Source organism: Hirsutella rhossiliensis (assembly GCF_020360975.1).
Source record: "Hirsutella rhossiliensis strain HR02 chromosome Unknown scaffold00012, whole genome shotgun sequence".
Taxonomy (NCBI): domain Eukaryota; kingdom Fungi; phylum Ascomycota; class Sordariomycetes; order Hypocreales; family Ophiocordycipitaceae; genus Hirsutella; species Hirsutella rhossiliensis.
Genome location: NW_025408678.1, coordinates 313,838 through 329,392, shown reverse-complemented (window position 1 = coordinate 329,392; position 15,555 = coordinate 313,838). Strand labels below are relative to the sequence as shown.

General features: G+C 59.8%; 5 protein-coding genes across 5 annotated transcripts; 2 read left to right on the top strand and 3 right to left on the bottom strand.

Annotated features, from left to right (window-relative positions):
• Nucleotides 1–386: 386 nt before the first annotated feature.
• HRG_09255 (kinase) lies at nucleotides 387–1,621 on the bottom strand (the record flags this gene model as incomplete). Its single annotated transcript, XM_044867726.1, has 5 exons — nucleotides 387–591; nucleotides 673–955; nucleotides 1,076–1,156; nucleotides 1,231–1,279; nucleotides 1,361–1,621. The coding sequence occupies 5 exons, from the start codon at nucleotides 1,619–1,621 to the stop codon at nucleotides 387–389; spliced, it is 879 nt and encodes a 292-aa protein (XP_044716986.1).
• Nucleotides 1,622–2,445: 824 nt separating this feature from the next.
• HRG_09254 (indoleamine 2,3-dioxygenase domain-containing protein) lies at nucleotides 2,446–4,021 on the bottom strand (the record flags this gene model as incomplete). Its single annotated transcript, XM_044867725.1, has 2 exons — nucleotides 2,446–3,484; nucleotides 3,573–4,021. The coding sequence occupies 2 exons, from the start codon at nucleotides 4,019–4,021 to the stop codon at nucleotides 2,446–2,448; spliced, it is 1,488 nt and encodes a 495-aa protein (XP_044716985.1).
• Nucleotides 4,022–5,556: 1,535 nt separating this feature from the next.
• HRG_09253 (uncharacterized protein) lies at nucleotides 5,557–7,056 on the bottom strand (the record flags this gene model as incomplete). Its single annotated transcript, XM_044867724.1, has 1 exon — nucleotides 5,557–7,056. One exon carries the CDS (start codon nucleotides 7,054–7,056, stop codon nucleotides 5,557–5,559), a length of 1,500 nt encoding a protein of 499 aa, XP_044716984.1.
• Nucleotides 7,057–10,026: 2,970 nt separating this feature from the next.
• Nucleotides 10,027–10,935, top strand: HRG_09252 (INO80 complex subunit ies4 domain-containing protein; the record flags this gene model as incomplete). The annotated part of the gene is made up of 2 exons (XM_044867723.1): nucleotides 10,027–10,427; nucleotides 10,533–10,935. The coding sequence occupies 2 exons, from the start codon at nucleotides 10,027–10,029 to the stop codon at nucleotides 10,933–10,935; spliced, it is 804 nt and encodes a 267-aa protein (XP_044716983.1).
• A 2,138-nt stretch (nucleotides 10,936–13,073) lies between these two features.
• HRG_09251 (SPRY domain-containing protein) lies at nucleotides 13,074–15,422 on the top strand (the record flags this gene model as incomplete). The annotated part of the gene is made up of 6 exons (XM_044867722.1): nucleotides 13,074–13,879; nucleotides 13,941–14,164; nucleotides 14,225–14,352; nucleotides 14,415–14,661; nucleotides 14,716–15,213; nucleotides 15,271–15,422. The coding sequence occupies 6 exons, from the start codon at nucleotides 13,074–13,076 to the stop codon at nucleotides 15,420–15,422; spliced, it is 2,055 nt and encodes a 684-aa protein (XP_044716982.1).
• Between the last annotated feature and the right edge of the window lie 133 nt (nucleotides 15,423–15,555).

Genomic DNA, 15,555 nt, shown 5'->3' with positions numbered 1-15,555 from the left:
CGTTGCTTGCGTGTCATGAAGATAAGGCCCCAATGCCGGCGAAATTACCACTAGCCGGAGCCGATGGCCCGTTCGCCGACTTGTCTATCCGTAGGAATGTTCCTGATCCCGGCGTGAAGGTGGGGACTGCTGGCAGGTCGGGGGGTTGTACGTGGAAACGGAGCCTCAATGGGCCGTCGTGGACGATCCCGAATTCTCCATGTCTGCGAAATTTGAGAAGCCGGGAAGGAGACTTTTAGCCGTGCCTCCTAAGAAGATGGTCTTCGGAATTTGTCAAAGGTATGTGAGTCGATCACACTCATGGTTCCGTGACTGGGCCCATCAGCTCGCATTCACAGACTTAACCCATGGCGATAACGAGCCAGGGGTAGCCCGCCAAGCCGTCTTCAACTTCCATCTAGGACATTCTCAAACTCTGGCAACGCCCATTTCACCATCCATTCCGACTCCAGAACTTGCTTAGCTGTGGCCCGTTGCTCGGGTTTGAACTTCAGCATTGAGCGCAGCATTCCCACTATAGCCCCCGTTTCATCCTGGCAAAACTCGCCCATGTTATCTCGTTGCCGGTACCTTTGCACATCTGTCTCGAAGCTACGGGTCAGAGGGGCGTAAATATGCCGGCCACCCTTCGGCTGTCCCATGTCATTGAAATACTCGTGACGCTTTTCCCACCGATTCCACCAGTCAGCTGGCAATGGGCCAACTTTATCCACCTGCTGCGAGGTGATATCGTGGGCCGTGGCAAGCGTGGCGTCGAAGAGGGCCCTCGGTGTCAGGATAGACCATATGGCGCAGGCCAGGGTCCATATGTCGGAGGGAAACGAGAGGGCTTCGTCGGGCTCAAAATACGCCTCGGGGGGCATGACGGGGCGAGGTGCGTGGCACTCGTGTCCAGTGCGCTTCTCCCGGGAAGGGTAGAAGGATTCACCGAAGTCGCTGAGGAGGAGACGGGCTTCTGCAAGGCCCATCACATTCGCTTTCTTGCCCAGCCAGACAGGTACGACTCCATGGGTAGGGACTCCGGATGGAAGAGGCCCTCCATCCAGGCGTATAACCGGCTCTATGTGAGGCTTACCGAAGGTTTCATATAGCTGATCAATAGAGAGCAGATTAAAGTTGGATGGCAGTCGAATGAGAGCATTTCCAAGATGGATATCTAGGCTTAGAGTGTCAGCATTGAATAAAAGAAAGGACAGGGGTCCGATGGGATTTTGGACCAGATGGACTGACCACCATGACCACAGCCTCGGCCATGGGTGTATGCAACCGCCAAGACCAACTGGGCGGCCAACGCACGCGCTGTATCGCGCTTGAAGAGACAACAGAAGCTCGCTGCAGACACGCTACTTCGCGCGGGAACCGTAACTAGGCATCGATGCCTTCCGTTGGGGCCTTGAATCTCGAATTCGTCGTGGATGATGGGGATCATGGCGCGCCACCGTGGATCAGCGCTAGATGCCGTGGAGTCTGCTATAGCCCGTAGAATTTCGGCCTCGCGATTCTGTGCGTCGGCTGTCCCAACCTTGACGGCAACGTAGGCGGCTTTTCGCTGATCACGCGCCAGCCAGATGGTGGCAAACGTCCCGTGGCCTAACTTGTGAATAGACGCGGTACCGATCATGGAGGACGTCGCCGACAAGGATTGGATGATATCCGCCAGGTCGATAGCGTTCAAGCCACTCAGTGCCCTCGATCCTTTCATACTTAAAACCAGGGACGTCCTCGTCCGACGACGACATATTGGACTGCGAGCGGTAGAAGGTGGTGGGCAGACAGGGAAAACGGATAGACAGCCAAGCTTTGGGGAAATGGGTCGAAAGGCCTGGGCCTCGTTTCCTCCCACTGGTAATCAAGGAATAATGAATTCGCCTCATGATGACATTTCATAATCTGAGGCATTGGTGTAGAGAAGGAAAGGGTTGTGTCGGGGCAGAGCAAGGCGTATAATACGCGATAACAATGCCCCTAATGGGGGTGCCCCTATCTTGCCTGGTGTAGCGGTATTTTTATTACCAGCCGACAGTTACAAGCCTGCTTACAGGTCCTGAGGGCCCTGCTAAATAGCAAAGTAGCGAGGGTTGAAAACCGTTCCGGATTTCACTAATTACTGACGGCATGATAAGCACCGAGAGGTATAGTATCTACATGGCAGCCTCGTTAAAAGAATATGCCGGGCGGATCACGGGGCTGGTTACACACATCATGTTGAAGTTGCGATTTGATTGTGGCCTCGGCAATCCGAGAGAGGGGGAAAATCCTAACGCTTGCACTCCGTCGGGAACACATGAGCAGACACACTCGATACGCCTGGCGACAGCCAACCAGGCAGGTATAAGTCATAACCCCTTGGAAGCCCCCCTTGGCGCTCCCGAGGCAATTGGAAATAAGAGGAAAAGAAACTGAGAGGGAGAGAAAACACGCAAAAATGGTCCGACAAACGTCTCCTCAGCCGCGAGCAACGCCGCGCTCGGCGCAATACTTGTCCACCTCCTTGCGCAGCGTCTCCCGCTGGCGCATGGCCGCCTCCATGACGTCGTCGCACGTCCTGCCGAGCCCGCGGGCGTCGTCGCGGCGCGCGACGTCGTTGATGTCGGCCATGTCGGCCAGCACCGCCTCGAGCTGGTTGGGCAGCCAGGTGACGATGGGGCTGCCGCCCGTGGCCGTCGGGTGCGCCGTGCGCTTGAGGATGTACTCGCGCGCGAAGCACCAGTGCCGCCAGCGGAAGTCGCGCACCTGGTTGAGGATCTGCAGCCACAGGCCGCGCGACTGGCGCAGCAGCTCGCGCTTCTCCTCGTCGCCCGACCCTTCTTGGCCGTCCTGCTTGAGCCCCAGCGTAAACGCCCGGAGCTCCACCTCCATCGACCGGTCGCGCACGTGCTGCAGGAAGGCCTTGTGGTTGCTGGGCCGGTACTGGCGGAAGTCCTTGAGGATCTCCGTCAGCGGCGTGCTCGGCATCGGCACCTGCAGCAGGTTGTCCATGAGCGGCACCATGGAGTCGTTGGCGCCGCTCTCGCCCCGGAACGACAGCGGCTGGTCGTCGTTGAGCCCCTCGTAGACGACGCCGTCCGGGAACATGGACTGCGACGTGATGCCGAAGATGAAGGTGCGGAAGCTCGTGTACTCGGTCGGCCGCGACTTCCCCCACATGGTCTCCATGACGCCGTTGATGCTCGTCATGGCGTCGAGGATGCGCCTCAGGCCCTGGTTGAGCGCCGTCCGCTCCTCGACGCTGCCCAACCCCGAGCTCGCCCGCGACGCCACCTCCAGGCACTGCATGGTGCCGGCCACCAGCGGGCCCGAGTTCTTGACCATGTCGATGTGCACCAGCACGAAGCCCGCCTCGGACGACTCCGGGTCCAGGCCGTGCTCAAAGGCCCGGATCAGCCGCAGGTTGGAGTACTCAAGCCCGGCCGCCGGGTCCACCAGCCGGTAGTTGAAGAGGGCGTACGACCCGGCGTACTCCATGAAGGGCTTGAAGCCGCAGCTGCCAAAAGTCTGTCAGCCACTTTGCAAGGCAGGGGGCAAGGGAAAAAAGGGGGGCAAAAGGCTGGGAAGCATCGGGACCAGCTTACATCTCGGCACAGCGCGCAATGGGCTGCGAAATGTTCCGGGGCAACCTCTGCCTGCCCAAGCCATATCCCTCGCCCCTGACGAAGCGCTCATGGCACGGCTCAAGAAGATACGCAGACGCGAGGAAGGAGTAGTCGCGGTACAGCGCATTCATGACGGGCAGGTCGTCCTCGTACCTGTCCATGGCGGCCGTCAGGTCCGGGAACGAGCCGTCGACCTCGTCGCCGAGCTTGCCGAGGGCGAGCAGGCCCGGCTCGCCCGAGGCCGTCTTGACCGGCATGCGCTGCAGGATGGACTCGAGGGCGTCAAACTCGGCCGGCAGCGAGACGACGGGGTCCATCCGGGGCAGGAAGCCGCGCGTCGTCGACACCATAAAGGCCGGCAGCGACTTGTCGTCTGGCCGGGTGTCATCGAGGACTTGGAAGGGGGGGGTTGTGGCGAGGGAACCCATCTTGGACGGCGGGGCGTGGTGTGCGCAAAGACTGTGAATGTATGTGTCTTGTGTGTGTGTGTGTATGTGTGCGTGTATGAGTGTGTGTGTGTGTGTGTGTGTGTGTGTGTGTGTGTGTGTGTGTGTGTGGAGATATGTGTGTCTGTGTCTGTGATGCCTTCCTTTCTCTTCCTTTCTCGATTCAGATGATGTGGCAAAAGGGGCAAAAGGGGGGGAAAGGGGTCAGAGCATCCAAGGTGAGGGCGTCTGTCTGTGTGTCTGTCTGCCTGTCTACAAGCGGACAACGATGATACTGAGAGGAAAGAGTTTCCAACCCGCCGTCCGGCGCCGTCGACGCCGCCTAAGTACTCCGTGGCCGGAAAGGATTCCGGCCAAGCAAGCGGGGATTAGGGTGTCACGATGGGCAGCCCGGCCCTCATCTACCAGGGCCGCGACCGGCCCCTCCCAGGAGAACACGTCACAGAATTATGTTTCAGCATTTTTTTTTCGCTGTTGTGCCGCCGTGGTCGGTGCGCGGGAAGGGGGGGGGGTGGCGGGGGATGCGGTGAACGGCCGGATGGCGAGCGGATGAAGAGGAGGGCGAGCAGGAGGAGAGGGTGTCCGGCGCACACTCCGCACGCTATTTTGTATCACTCATCTCTCTTACGGCGGCCGGCTCGCCACGACCAGCAGATATCGGCCCCGTGCCGGCCCTCGTCGTCTACCTGGCGACCCGGCGCGCTCGGAGGCGTCACACACGGAGGAGGCAGGATGGTGATGTCCGGAAGCGTGTCTCCCCCCCCCTCCTCCCTTCCTTGGCCCCAACACGGCTTGGCAGCAAGGGAAACTGCCGTGGTGACTCGTTGATGCGGGATGTGGCCAAGGAGGGGGGGCTTGTTGGTGCCGGCGGCGCACTTGCGATAAGGAGGCATCCCCACATGGCGCCGAGCCAGCCCGGCCACGTGTGGAGCATTGGCCGGAATGGATTCCGGCCAAACACGGGGGACGATATCGGAGCCCCGGCCGTCGCCTCCCCCCGAATCGCCCCCTTCTCCTCGGCCGCATTCCAGCCCCCGCGTCGCCGCCGTCGCCCAGCCAGCCTGCAGAAACAGGGACGCCGGGGCTTGGAAATATGGGCCGCGCCGTCATCGGATCACGTTATGCGGCAACCACTTGTTGAGTTGTCCATGGCCGAGACACACATGCTCTTTAATGCTTTACGCAATAGATTGGTTATGACGTTGGGGCGCCAAAAAAACAGGTAGTCTTCTTGCCCCCCCTCCCATCCCCGTTACAGCAAATTCTGTTTCCTTTCCCGGGTATCCGATGATGGTGATGGTGGATGATATGATTCCCTTGCTTCCTTGCCCTCTCCTTCTCGGCATGCCGACATTTCTCGTAGTCTCGTTTCGTAAAAAAGAAGAAAACCTCATACCCGTGCAAAGATGAAAAGATACAGTTCGAACCGTAAAGGGGCAATTAAAGACTCAAGACCTTGGGAAGAAAAATAAAAAGTAAGGGCATTCAAGCATGTCCGTTTCGCCATTGCGTCCCATTCACTTCCTGGTCTCGTTGGGCCTCTTGGATGCCTTTGTAGCAATCGTCTTGAAGCCACTCGGGGGCGGCGAGCTTGTCCTGGCGCTGCCGGCACTCGGGGGCAGCGTCAGCCTCTTCCTCGTCGCCATGGCCGGCGGCGCTGCCTTTACGCGGGTCAACGACGTCGGCGTCTCGGCGGCCATAGTGTGGCCGCTGAACAGCACTCTCTCGGCCTTGAGCGGCACGTAGAGCTTGATGGTCGAGTTGGAGAACCTTTGCAAGCCCCCCGCGAGCTGCTGCGGGAGGACATTGGGCGAGGCATGGCTGAAGTTGGGGGCCCGGGTTGCGACTCTCTCAGTGTCCCGGTCCATGTCCCGGTCCGCTTCGTCGGCGGTTGGGCTTGTTGCTGGCTTCGTCTTGGCGGGTGTTCGGGAAGCCTTGGTGGTTGACGACTTGGTACGCCAGTCCATCCAGATTGTCTTGGTGCGTGTCTTTGTGATCTTCACGGTTGTGCGGCTCGAGCCTGTCCTTGTGATGGTGGTCGTGGTCAATTCCTCGCGGAGGCTCATCGTCATGGGACCCGCGTTCCTCGTGCCGTCCTTGGGCGAAGCGGAGCCCGTCGCCACAGGCTTCCGAGTTACGACAGCCTGCTGTGGTGCCTTGGCAGGGCGCGCCGTCAAAAATCTCGGAGTCGTTTCTCCCGGCGCCGACTTCATGAGGCCCACGGGCGCCGAATCGTCTTCCTCGGTAGCTGATGGAGGCGCGGGCCCGGACTCTTCATCTGTTTTGTTAGATGATGTATCGTGCGATACCTTACCCTTTCCACCCTGAGAGGATGAGCCTCCGGCAGATGCAGATGCCTCGTCGTCTGCTGAGCCTTTCGGAGAGATGTCGCTGTTGCGACCACTGTCTGTGGACTCGGAATCGTACTTGGAGGCAGCCAATGAGGACACGCTGGAAGAGGTAGAGGTCTTGGAACCACTGGCTTCGTCAAACACAGCACCCGTCAACGCACCGTCATCCGACGAAGCGCGCGCAGCCGGCGACGACGACGGCCCGGATGTCTGGCGAGCGCTCTTTTGCTCCGGCTTCCGTGCAGCAGAGCCGGCTTTCATGGAGCAGTTAGCCTTCCCGCGCGAGGGGTCATCGGAACCTACCTGGTCCGCCGAGCCATGGCAGTTATTCTCGTCGCTCGACTGGGAGCTCTGTTTGGCGTCGTCGTTGGCGCCAGCTCCGGCTCCGTCCCGCAGTAGGGCGGTCACTTGCTTCTCTAGGCCCTTAATGTCGCCGAGAATCTCTTGTAGCTTCGAAGTTGACACGGAAACGTCGGCGTCGCGGATTTCAATGATGCTTCGGGCCCGCCTTACCGACTGGTGCAGGCGCGCAATGTCGTCGGCCAGCGCGTTTCTGGCTTGGCCGGCGAGGATCGCAGGGGATGACAATGAGGAGGAAGAGGCCACCGCGGCGATGCCAACGGATAGGTTGAGAGAGACGGGAATGAGATGCTTGAAGCGAACCATGGTAGATGTCACGGTTCCAGAGGCTTGGGATCACAATCAGTCGTCAAGAGTAGTGGAGAGTTGAGAGTGTGCTTGTCTGTATTCGCCTTCTATCTTGCAGTTTCCGGGCGGCCGAGTCTCTTTTCTTGATGGTGTTGACATATTATTGAGAGCTCTCCCGTCTCCAGGGTAAAGAAAGACGCCCGTTGTCATGGGGAGCAACGAATCTCGTTTCATTCCGTAGACGGCGAGGCTGCTCTTCGGGGATGCGAGGTTCGGATCAACGGTCCTGGATGCCAGCCGCAAGCCAATCAATCGACCGCGCAACAAATTTTGCCCGCGCCGGCGAGACATGGCGACGCCACCCTCTTCTAATCAAGCCCTAGCGCTCTGAACTCGGTTTCTTAGCTACTCCGTAGAGAGAGTCCAGATCGTTTGCAATGCTCCAAACCCGTCTGTTGCGATCCGACGCCTACGTCACCCATTTGGCTGGGCGTCTTGCCACACGACGTTAGGCACGCTGCTCCCTACCCATCATAGCCCGTTGCTCGTCAACCACTCATTTCGTGTCCAGGGACAAGCAGAGTCGCCCCGCTGTGTGGCGCTTTCTCTCCCGCTCCCTCGCGGATTCCTCGGACTTGTGCATAAGAGGTTCCTGAAGACCAGGGTACATGTCGTGGCTCCGAACATCGACTATCCGAGAGCGGCCTGCAGAAAGACGGATTGGTTGCACTTGGGTCCATCGCGGGCTGAAGCTCGGTTGCCATCGTGGATGCACTGTAGGTGGCATGACAAGAATGCGGCTAGAACAGACCCGAGCCTCGTTATATTCGCATGACTAGCCACGCCTTGCTCGAGGCATGGGCATGGATGCACTCCGTTCCAGCCAACCCACCGTGCCGACAGAGAGGTCATGACGAGACGCCCAATGGCTTACTAGCAAACGCAGGCATGACTGCAGCCAGCTGGGGCGGTCATTACGCGGTTTGATGGGGCGATTCATGGCGCTCCAGCAAACACAACTCGAGCGCCTCTCACAAAGCCACTCCGTAAAGCATGAGCGCAGCTCAAATTGCGAGTCTGGCACGAGATTGAGGGCTTCCAGTCTCCGCAAAGCGTCCCGGGATGGCCCAAGTGCTTGACCAGACTCCGCCCAAGTAGATACACACAGCAATTTCACGAAACCGGCGGCGACAAAACCGTACGAGGCGTGGAGGAAAGGGGGCCGGGCGAGCATAGAGGATGCGGGTTGGGGGGGTCCCACGCGACCTGAGTAGGACCATGATCTCAGCTTGGAGACTGAGTGGACTGGCGGCGTTTCATAGCCTGTGTCCGCACCGGTTGCATCTTTTTGGATCCAGCCAGCCAACGACCTCGCCCTTTGTTGGCGCCAGGCGTGCGTGGTGCCGTGGTGCCTTGAGCCGGGACGAGACGTTCGTGAGTGCACGTTTTGGCCATGGTCATGTTGCTCCCACCAAACAAGCCTACGATGTGGTGGTGTCCGCAGGCACAGCTGGGCGGGGCCATGGCGGGCCAAGGTGTCGATCCCATTGTCGCCGTTTGTCGTTTCTGTTGTCGAGGAGGCGTCGGGGTAGTGCAAGCAACTTCGACGCAAAGATTGGGCCTAGTTGGAGGCCAAAGTGTCCGAGGCGCAACGCATGTCCGCCATCGCCGAGGGGTGGTGCATCCATCGTCTACTTGGTTCGCACCGCAGGATATCCGGAGGGGAATGCCGTCGTCAAGGGATGAGGGCAGGCGAGACCAACGAAGATACAGAGTAGAGCTTTCATCATTTCGCTGACGGTCTCTTTGTGGCGGAGAGAGCTTGGTTCCGCAAGGTACCTCATATGGTGTCTGTGCTGAGGAGACTCCTGTGAGCAAGTACCGGCTCCATCAGCTCGAGTGCAGGCGAGTACTCACGAATGCGCTGCAGCTATCGAGTACAGAGATCATCGACTAGATCCGGACCATGTGCTAGTACTCGGGTAAAGCAAGGAGCTTGGAAGTGACGGGACAGTACACAAGTACGGAGCAGGGCACAAGGTGAGTGTGCGTATATCCGTCCCTCTTGCCCTCGCGATGTCGCTCTGTCCGTTGCGGCGACACCCCCTCTGATTGGCTGCAGTGCCCGGAAACCAGGATAATGCGGGTGCCCCTTTCGGTGGACGGCCAGCCGCTAGCCCTGTTTAGGCGCTCTTTGCCTTCCCAAACCCACACCCCCCTTTCCGCCCGCCTGTTGGCTCCCCGGGGCAAGCGCGACCGTCTGCTCGCATTGCTGGTGGTGGTGCTGCCTGCCATCTCGTCGGCCAAAGAAGCTTTCGCCCACATCATTTCGCCTTGTGCGCCGCCTCTGGCCAGCAAAAAAAAAATTGTCAGGATGAGACCAAGGCCCCAAACCTACATTACGAGACAACGCAGCGCCCCCCAGACCATGAAAATCCCGCCTCCCTCCCTTCCAGGCTCCGCTCCCCCCCAACTCTCCCCGTCCGCCTTCGTTTTGCATCGCCGCCGTGGCCATGATCAGCAGCAACAACATCGTCGCCGTCGCCGCCGCCGCCCGCTCCCTGTAGAAGAAACAAGACACGGGCCCCTGACCCTGACCTGACCTGAACGGCACGCACGGCTGGATTCACCACCATTGCCCACCACTGCCACCATCGCCACCATCACCACCTTCCACCATCATCCCACGTCAACGCGGCCATCAACACCGCGACCATCGCCGACTCCACGTGAAGCATACGCATCTTGCTCGCAGCCCAGGCAGTCTAATCGTGCTCGCCAGCCCTTCTACGGTACAGCCGTCGCCCTTTTTGCAGCCGTCCCCTTGCCGCGACGCCTCGCTACCTTCGTCTCCCTTTGAACCTCGCCCGAGTCGTCAAAAACTGTACTCTTCATTGCGTCTCTACGAGGGCCTCGTCGCTGCGACACCAGCCTCGAACCCCCTTCCTCCGTCAAGCCACCCACGCACCCATCCCTCATCCGGCCACGATGGCGCCATCTGGCAAGACGGCAGAAGGCCGACGCAAGTCTGGCGGCAAGCCCAGCCTGCTCGTCACCCTAGCCGTGTCGTCCTCTCGGCTTCGCGAAATCCTTGTGCCCGACTCCATCAAAGAGGACACTCCCTCGGCCAAAGAAGTACCAACACCCAAGGATGTCAAGGACTCGCCGGCCAACTCGGCGGCCCCGGTCAACTCCAACGGCGAAAATGCATCTGACTCCAACGCCGCCACGCCCGCTGCAGAGGGCACTCCGGCGCCATCGGCCATGGGACCGCCCACTGAGGGACCCAAGAAGAAGGGCACCAAGCGATCAGCCGCTGGTGCAAATGGCGCCACGGACGGATCGTCCAAGCCAAGGGGGAAGCCGGGCCCAAAGAAGAAACCCCGATTGTACGTGCCTACCTCTGTGTCACTCCGTGTCCTTGCACGACTTTCCTCCGACGAGTCGTCCAGGTACGCAGACGTCTACCCTGAATACACTAACACACACAATAGGGAAGACGGAACAATAGACCCCGCGGCGAACCGGACGGGTGGCGGCCATAAACTCGGCCCAAAGGCGAACCAGGGAGCCATCAACGCCGGCCTTCGCGCCCTCGACAGGTCGGGCAAGCCCTGCCGCAAGTGGGCTGTAGGAGGCTTCACGCTCAAGAGCTTCACCGGCGTGGTATGGGAGGTTTCTCGATGGAGGGCGCCACCCAAGGCGGTGCCCGAGCCGGCCGATGACGAATCCGGCGCTCCCTCGGCAGACAACAGCAGCAGCAAGGAGAACAAGGAAAACGGACCAGAGGCCAACAGTGGCAGCAACAGCAACAGCGGCGCGGATGTTGAGTTGAGGAGCGTCCACAGTGTCACTGCATCGTCACCAGCACCCATGGCCGTCACTGCCGCTTCCTAGAGGTTTCTTGAGTCCGTCTCTTGCGGCCCATGAGGGTCGTGCTTTTCATTGAACACGTGAGAGGCGGGAATAGTCAGGGTCACCCTCCTTCGCCATGTTCGCGTCAGTGCGACCTGTCATGAGGTTGCCTGCCCGGACAATCTGCTTGAACACTCATCCTGTACTTTTTTCTTTCGCTTTTTGTTTTCTTGGCATCTCAAACTTGGAGCAGCAGGCGTTTAGTGGATAAGAGAGACTGCACGCCCTCTAGGGCTGGCAGGAAACGGGGAGTACAGAGTCAGTGACAGCGTGCTTTCGTGTACAGTAATGGATTTTGGACTGGACATGCCTTTTGCTATCATGAGACCCGAGCCCAGTGCCCCTGCATTTTACACGATGTTCCTGTCGCAAGGTGTGCAAGGGAGCAACGTCTGGGGGCTGGAGTCTGGCCTGAACTCGTCGGTTGCGGCACTACTTGTAGTGGACAGGACCCGGCGCACGGAATGCCCAGCACATGATGGGGATCTGGCGCCACCTCGGCTGACGAGGGTCTGAGGCCTGCGCTCTGGGGCGGCTAGTAGCCACGTATTTGGTAGCTGAATTTGGATGGATCATGGCATCATCGGATTCGCGGGTCATCAAGGCCTCCACCACCGGCGGAGCTGGCCGGGGACGAGGCAAGTCGTGCGCCTCACAGCATTAAAGGTGACAGGGCGACATTGCCTTGCATCCAGCACTTTTTTTGGGGTCTGAAGGCTCGGTATTCAAAGGCAAGGGCCCACGGCGGGATTCTGGGCGACGTGAGAGACGTCTGCCGAGAGGTTGCGAATGTGAGCGACGCTGAGTCATCGGCGCTGCATGCCCATGCGCATGTGTGTTGTAGTTGTACGGAGGCATGTATTTCGTACCGATGTTGCAGCGCAGGAGGCGAAGGGGGGTGTTTTGGGAGCAGCGGATTGGTGGGAGAGAGCATGTACAGTACATGCTCAAGTGTGCCGGGAGTACCGAGTACACGAGAGCAAAGGGACGGGCAGACCGTGGTTCCATTGCTCGTGCCTGGCGCATGGATTTACGGAATCTTCTGTCTGTCGAGTGGCCGGCTGCATGGCCAGGTGGCTTGATGACTCTTCTGGCCCGCTACTCTCCCCCTTTTGGGAATTGGAAGAAGGACAAGACCACGTGACTAACTGATGAGTGGCCGGCGCCGAGCACGGCAGCAGGATGTACCGGCTAACATGCTCGCCAAACCTAGGTCGACCTGCGCTGCTGCGGCCAAAAGGACATATGTGGCAGAGAGAAGGCCTTTTTGGTCCGCATCGCATCCATCGGCTGATGATGGTGTCGAAGAGGAACCAACGAGCACACCATGTGCCGTCCTGGCACACACTCGGCCCCGCAAGGTGCCGTGGGTGCCAGGACATGCTGTATTATGTGTTGGGCGATTGGATTAGCAGGTACCCGACAGCAAGCATGCAGGGTCAGCGGGGAAAGGCTCAAGCCACTGCTTGCTCGCCAGCGCCGCTGAAACCGGCCCCAGTGTCCGCTGACAGGGCGTCGTGCCTCTAGTAGGTACCCATGGGAGCGGAGACTGCCGGCCTGCCTCCCTGGGCCGCCGCCGCCAGACAGCTGCTGCGCCTGGCCGAATTGACGTGACGGTATCCGCAGCTAGGCGCCCGAGCCGTGTGCTCGCTCTGCCACCACCACCGCCCGACTGCTCATCACCCCCCCTTCGGTCCCTGGCATCTCCGCGCCCTCTGCCCACCAAAGTCCGTCTCTTTGTGCTGGCCACGCATGCTGCAGACCTCTCGCTCGTCCTTATCGATCGCTATCTTTGGGGGGGGAGGCGCAAGAAATCCCATTCCCCGGAATCGTTGGGGCGACTTTGCATTACGCCACGAACACCATCGAGCCTCTTGATTCTCCCCATCTCATCGCCGACGCCCGCTCGCTTCGACCTGCCGACCGTCTCCTTGCCACCACCTCTCCAGGCCGGCTGACTATCCGTCCGTGCTCCTTCTGGCCAGCAAACTGCAACTGCGAGCTTGTCCCGGGACGAGTGGCAGGTCGGCTGAAGCTTTCTCCCCGAGAGCTCCAGTTGCTGCACCAGCCCTCGTTATTCCAGGCACGCTCCCCCTCCCCCCTCCCCCTGCTTCTCCGGCATGTACAATTCCTTCGGGCAGGGCTCACCTGGCCTCTCAGGCTCAGACTCGTCTGACGGATCCTCTGGCCATTCATCAAACCGACTCGCATCTCCCTATACCCCAGCTGCGCCACGCCCGGCAGATAGCTCTCACTTCTACTCACATCCCGCCCGCACCTCGGTTCTGAGCGCCGACGGCCAGCTGCTCGTCGATCCCGTCCCCGGTCTCGCCGGAATACCGCGTGGCGACGGCACCAACATGGACGCCTCGGGAAACGACGACATGCTCCACGTTTGGAGTGCGAGCGGGAGCCTGCCGTCGTTTTCGCGCGCGTTTGACATGTTCACGCAGCCTCTCGAGGCTGACGACTTACCCTCGAGCGCCGACGGCCAGTTCTTTGTGCCCTCTTATCTACGGGGGTCTACCTATATGCAGATGCTTGAGGAGGCACACAAGGCGAAGCTGCAGGCACAAAAGGATTCGAAGCGGTCGGCGGCCAACGGAGCCGCCAACAGCACCTCCGCCTTTCCTCAGGCACCACTGCCACCCGGCGCCCACCGAGGGTTGACCCACAGCGTCATCGAACGGCCGCCTGCCTCGGACGACGATGCTGCAGTGGCTTCCCTCCCGACGAGATGGAACAAGGACGACGTCTGGACCGGCATCGATCTCCAGCCTGACGACTTGAGCGTCAAGTACACGGGGCCAAAGAACCACCACGAGCGCGATCACGAGGCGTCGGCGGCCCGGGCGGACCATTACATGCCTCCCCCGTGCGGCTTATACTACTTTGAGGTGCAGATATTGCACGGGAAGCGAGACGAGTGCGTGTCATCATTCACGGCGCCAGCCCCCGGGAGAATGAGAGCTGACGAGATGAGGCAGCACTACCATTGCGATCGGGTTCTCGACAAAAGTCGCCTCCCTGTCGAGGCCAGTGGGTTGGGAGCCCGAATCTTGGGGGTACCACGGCGACGATGGCCGGTGCTTCTCTGGCCAGAACATTGGGCGGCCGTACGGGCCAACGTTCAACGCTGGCGACGTCGTCGGCTGTGGTGTCAACTTTCGAGACCACACAGCATTCTTCACAAGGAACGGCGTCAAGCTGGGTAAGCTGCACTCGGCCGAACAAAGGCACATGCGTGGACTTGCGCTGACGGCTCTGCCAGGTGTCGCGTTCCACGACGTCGCCAGAAGCAAGCTGTACCCCTCGGTTAGCCTGAAAAAGCCTGGCGAGCATGTCCTCGTCAATTTCGGGCAGTTACCGTTTGTGTACAACATTGACGACATGATGCGAGTATGTGCTCTGCCTTTCCCCTGTACCCTTCTCCTGGACCATGCCACTTATGCGCCCTTTAGGAGCAACGGGAAAAGATCCAGAGAGACATCGAGGCCGCCGACACGTCGCGACTGGAAGCCGGCATGAGCGAGACAGACCTCATTCAGACCCTCGTACTCGAGTTTCTGCAGCACGACGGCTACGTGGAAACAGCACGAGCCTTTGCCGAGGATATGAAGACGCAAAAGCAAGCGCTGAACCTAGACCCTAGTGCCGAGGTGGAGGGCATCAACATTAAGGATGAGGAAGATGCCAACAACAGGCAGCGTGCGTATTGCTGGGATCTCCACTCCTTGCCGGGGTTGACTGACATGGATGCAGGCATTCGGAGATCCATATTGGAAGGGGACATTGACCGCGCCCTCAAGTACACAAACGCCTACTATCCGCAGGTGCTTCAAGACCATGAGGACGTCTTCTTCAAGCTCCGGTGCCGCAAGTTTATCGAAATGGTGCGCAAAGCCGCGCAGATGAGAGCGGCCAATGACCCTAGGAGGAGCAACGGCCACGGCCCAGCCTCGCATGAGATGGACGTCGACCTTAACGGGGCCGAAAACGTGGCGTGGGGTGAGAGCATGGATATGGACGGGTCAGAGCAGCAGACGGAGCTCATGAGGCTGGAGCAGAGCATGCTGGAGTACGGGCAAGTCCTGGAAGCCCAGTACGCCAACGATTCACGCAAGGAGGTCAGCAACGCGCTGGGAGAGATCTGGGCGCTGGTGGCCTACTCGAACCCGCTTAAGGAGCCACAGGTCAGCCATCTTCTGGACAGGAAAGGACGGGCAGTGGTTGCCGAGGAGCTAAACTCGGCCATCCTATGTGAGTGGATGGCAGCCCCCCCTCCTGGAGAGGACCGCGCTGACTCGGCTACCACAGCCTCGCTGGGCAAATCTTCGCGGGCCTGCCTAGAAAAGGTGTACGCGCAGACGAGCGTGCTGCTGGAAGACCTCCGGCGGGACGGCGGGCCAGGGGCCTTTGTTTCTCTGCAGGACCTGATGAAGGACATTGCCGCGTCGCCACAGATTTAAGGCGTCGCGGCGGGCATGAGCTGCCTTGTGGAAGAGGCTTCTCGTACAGCATATGATTTTGCAATTTGTGGTGTTTCGGCGCTGGGCCGGTGCTACCTCTTCTCTCTGCCATTTTGATTTCTGTCGTGTCTGC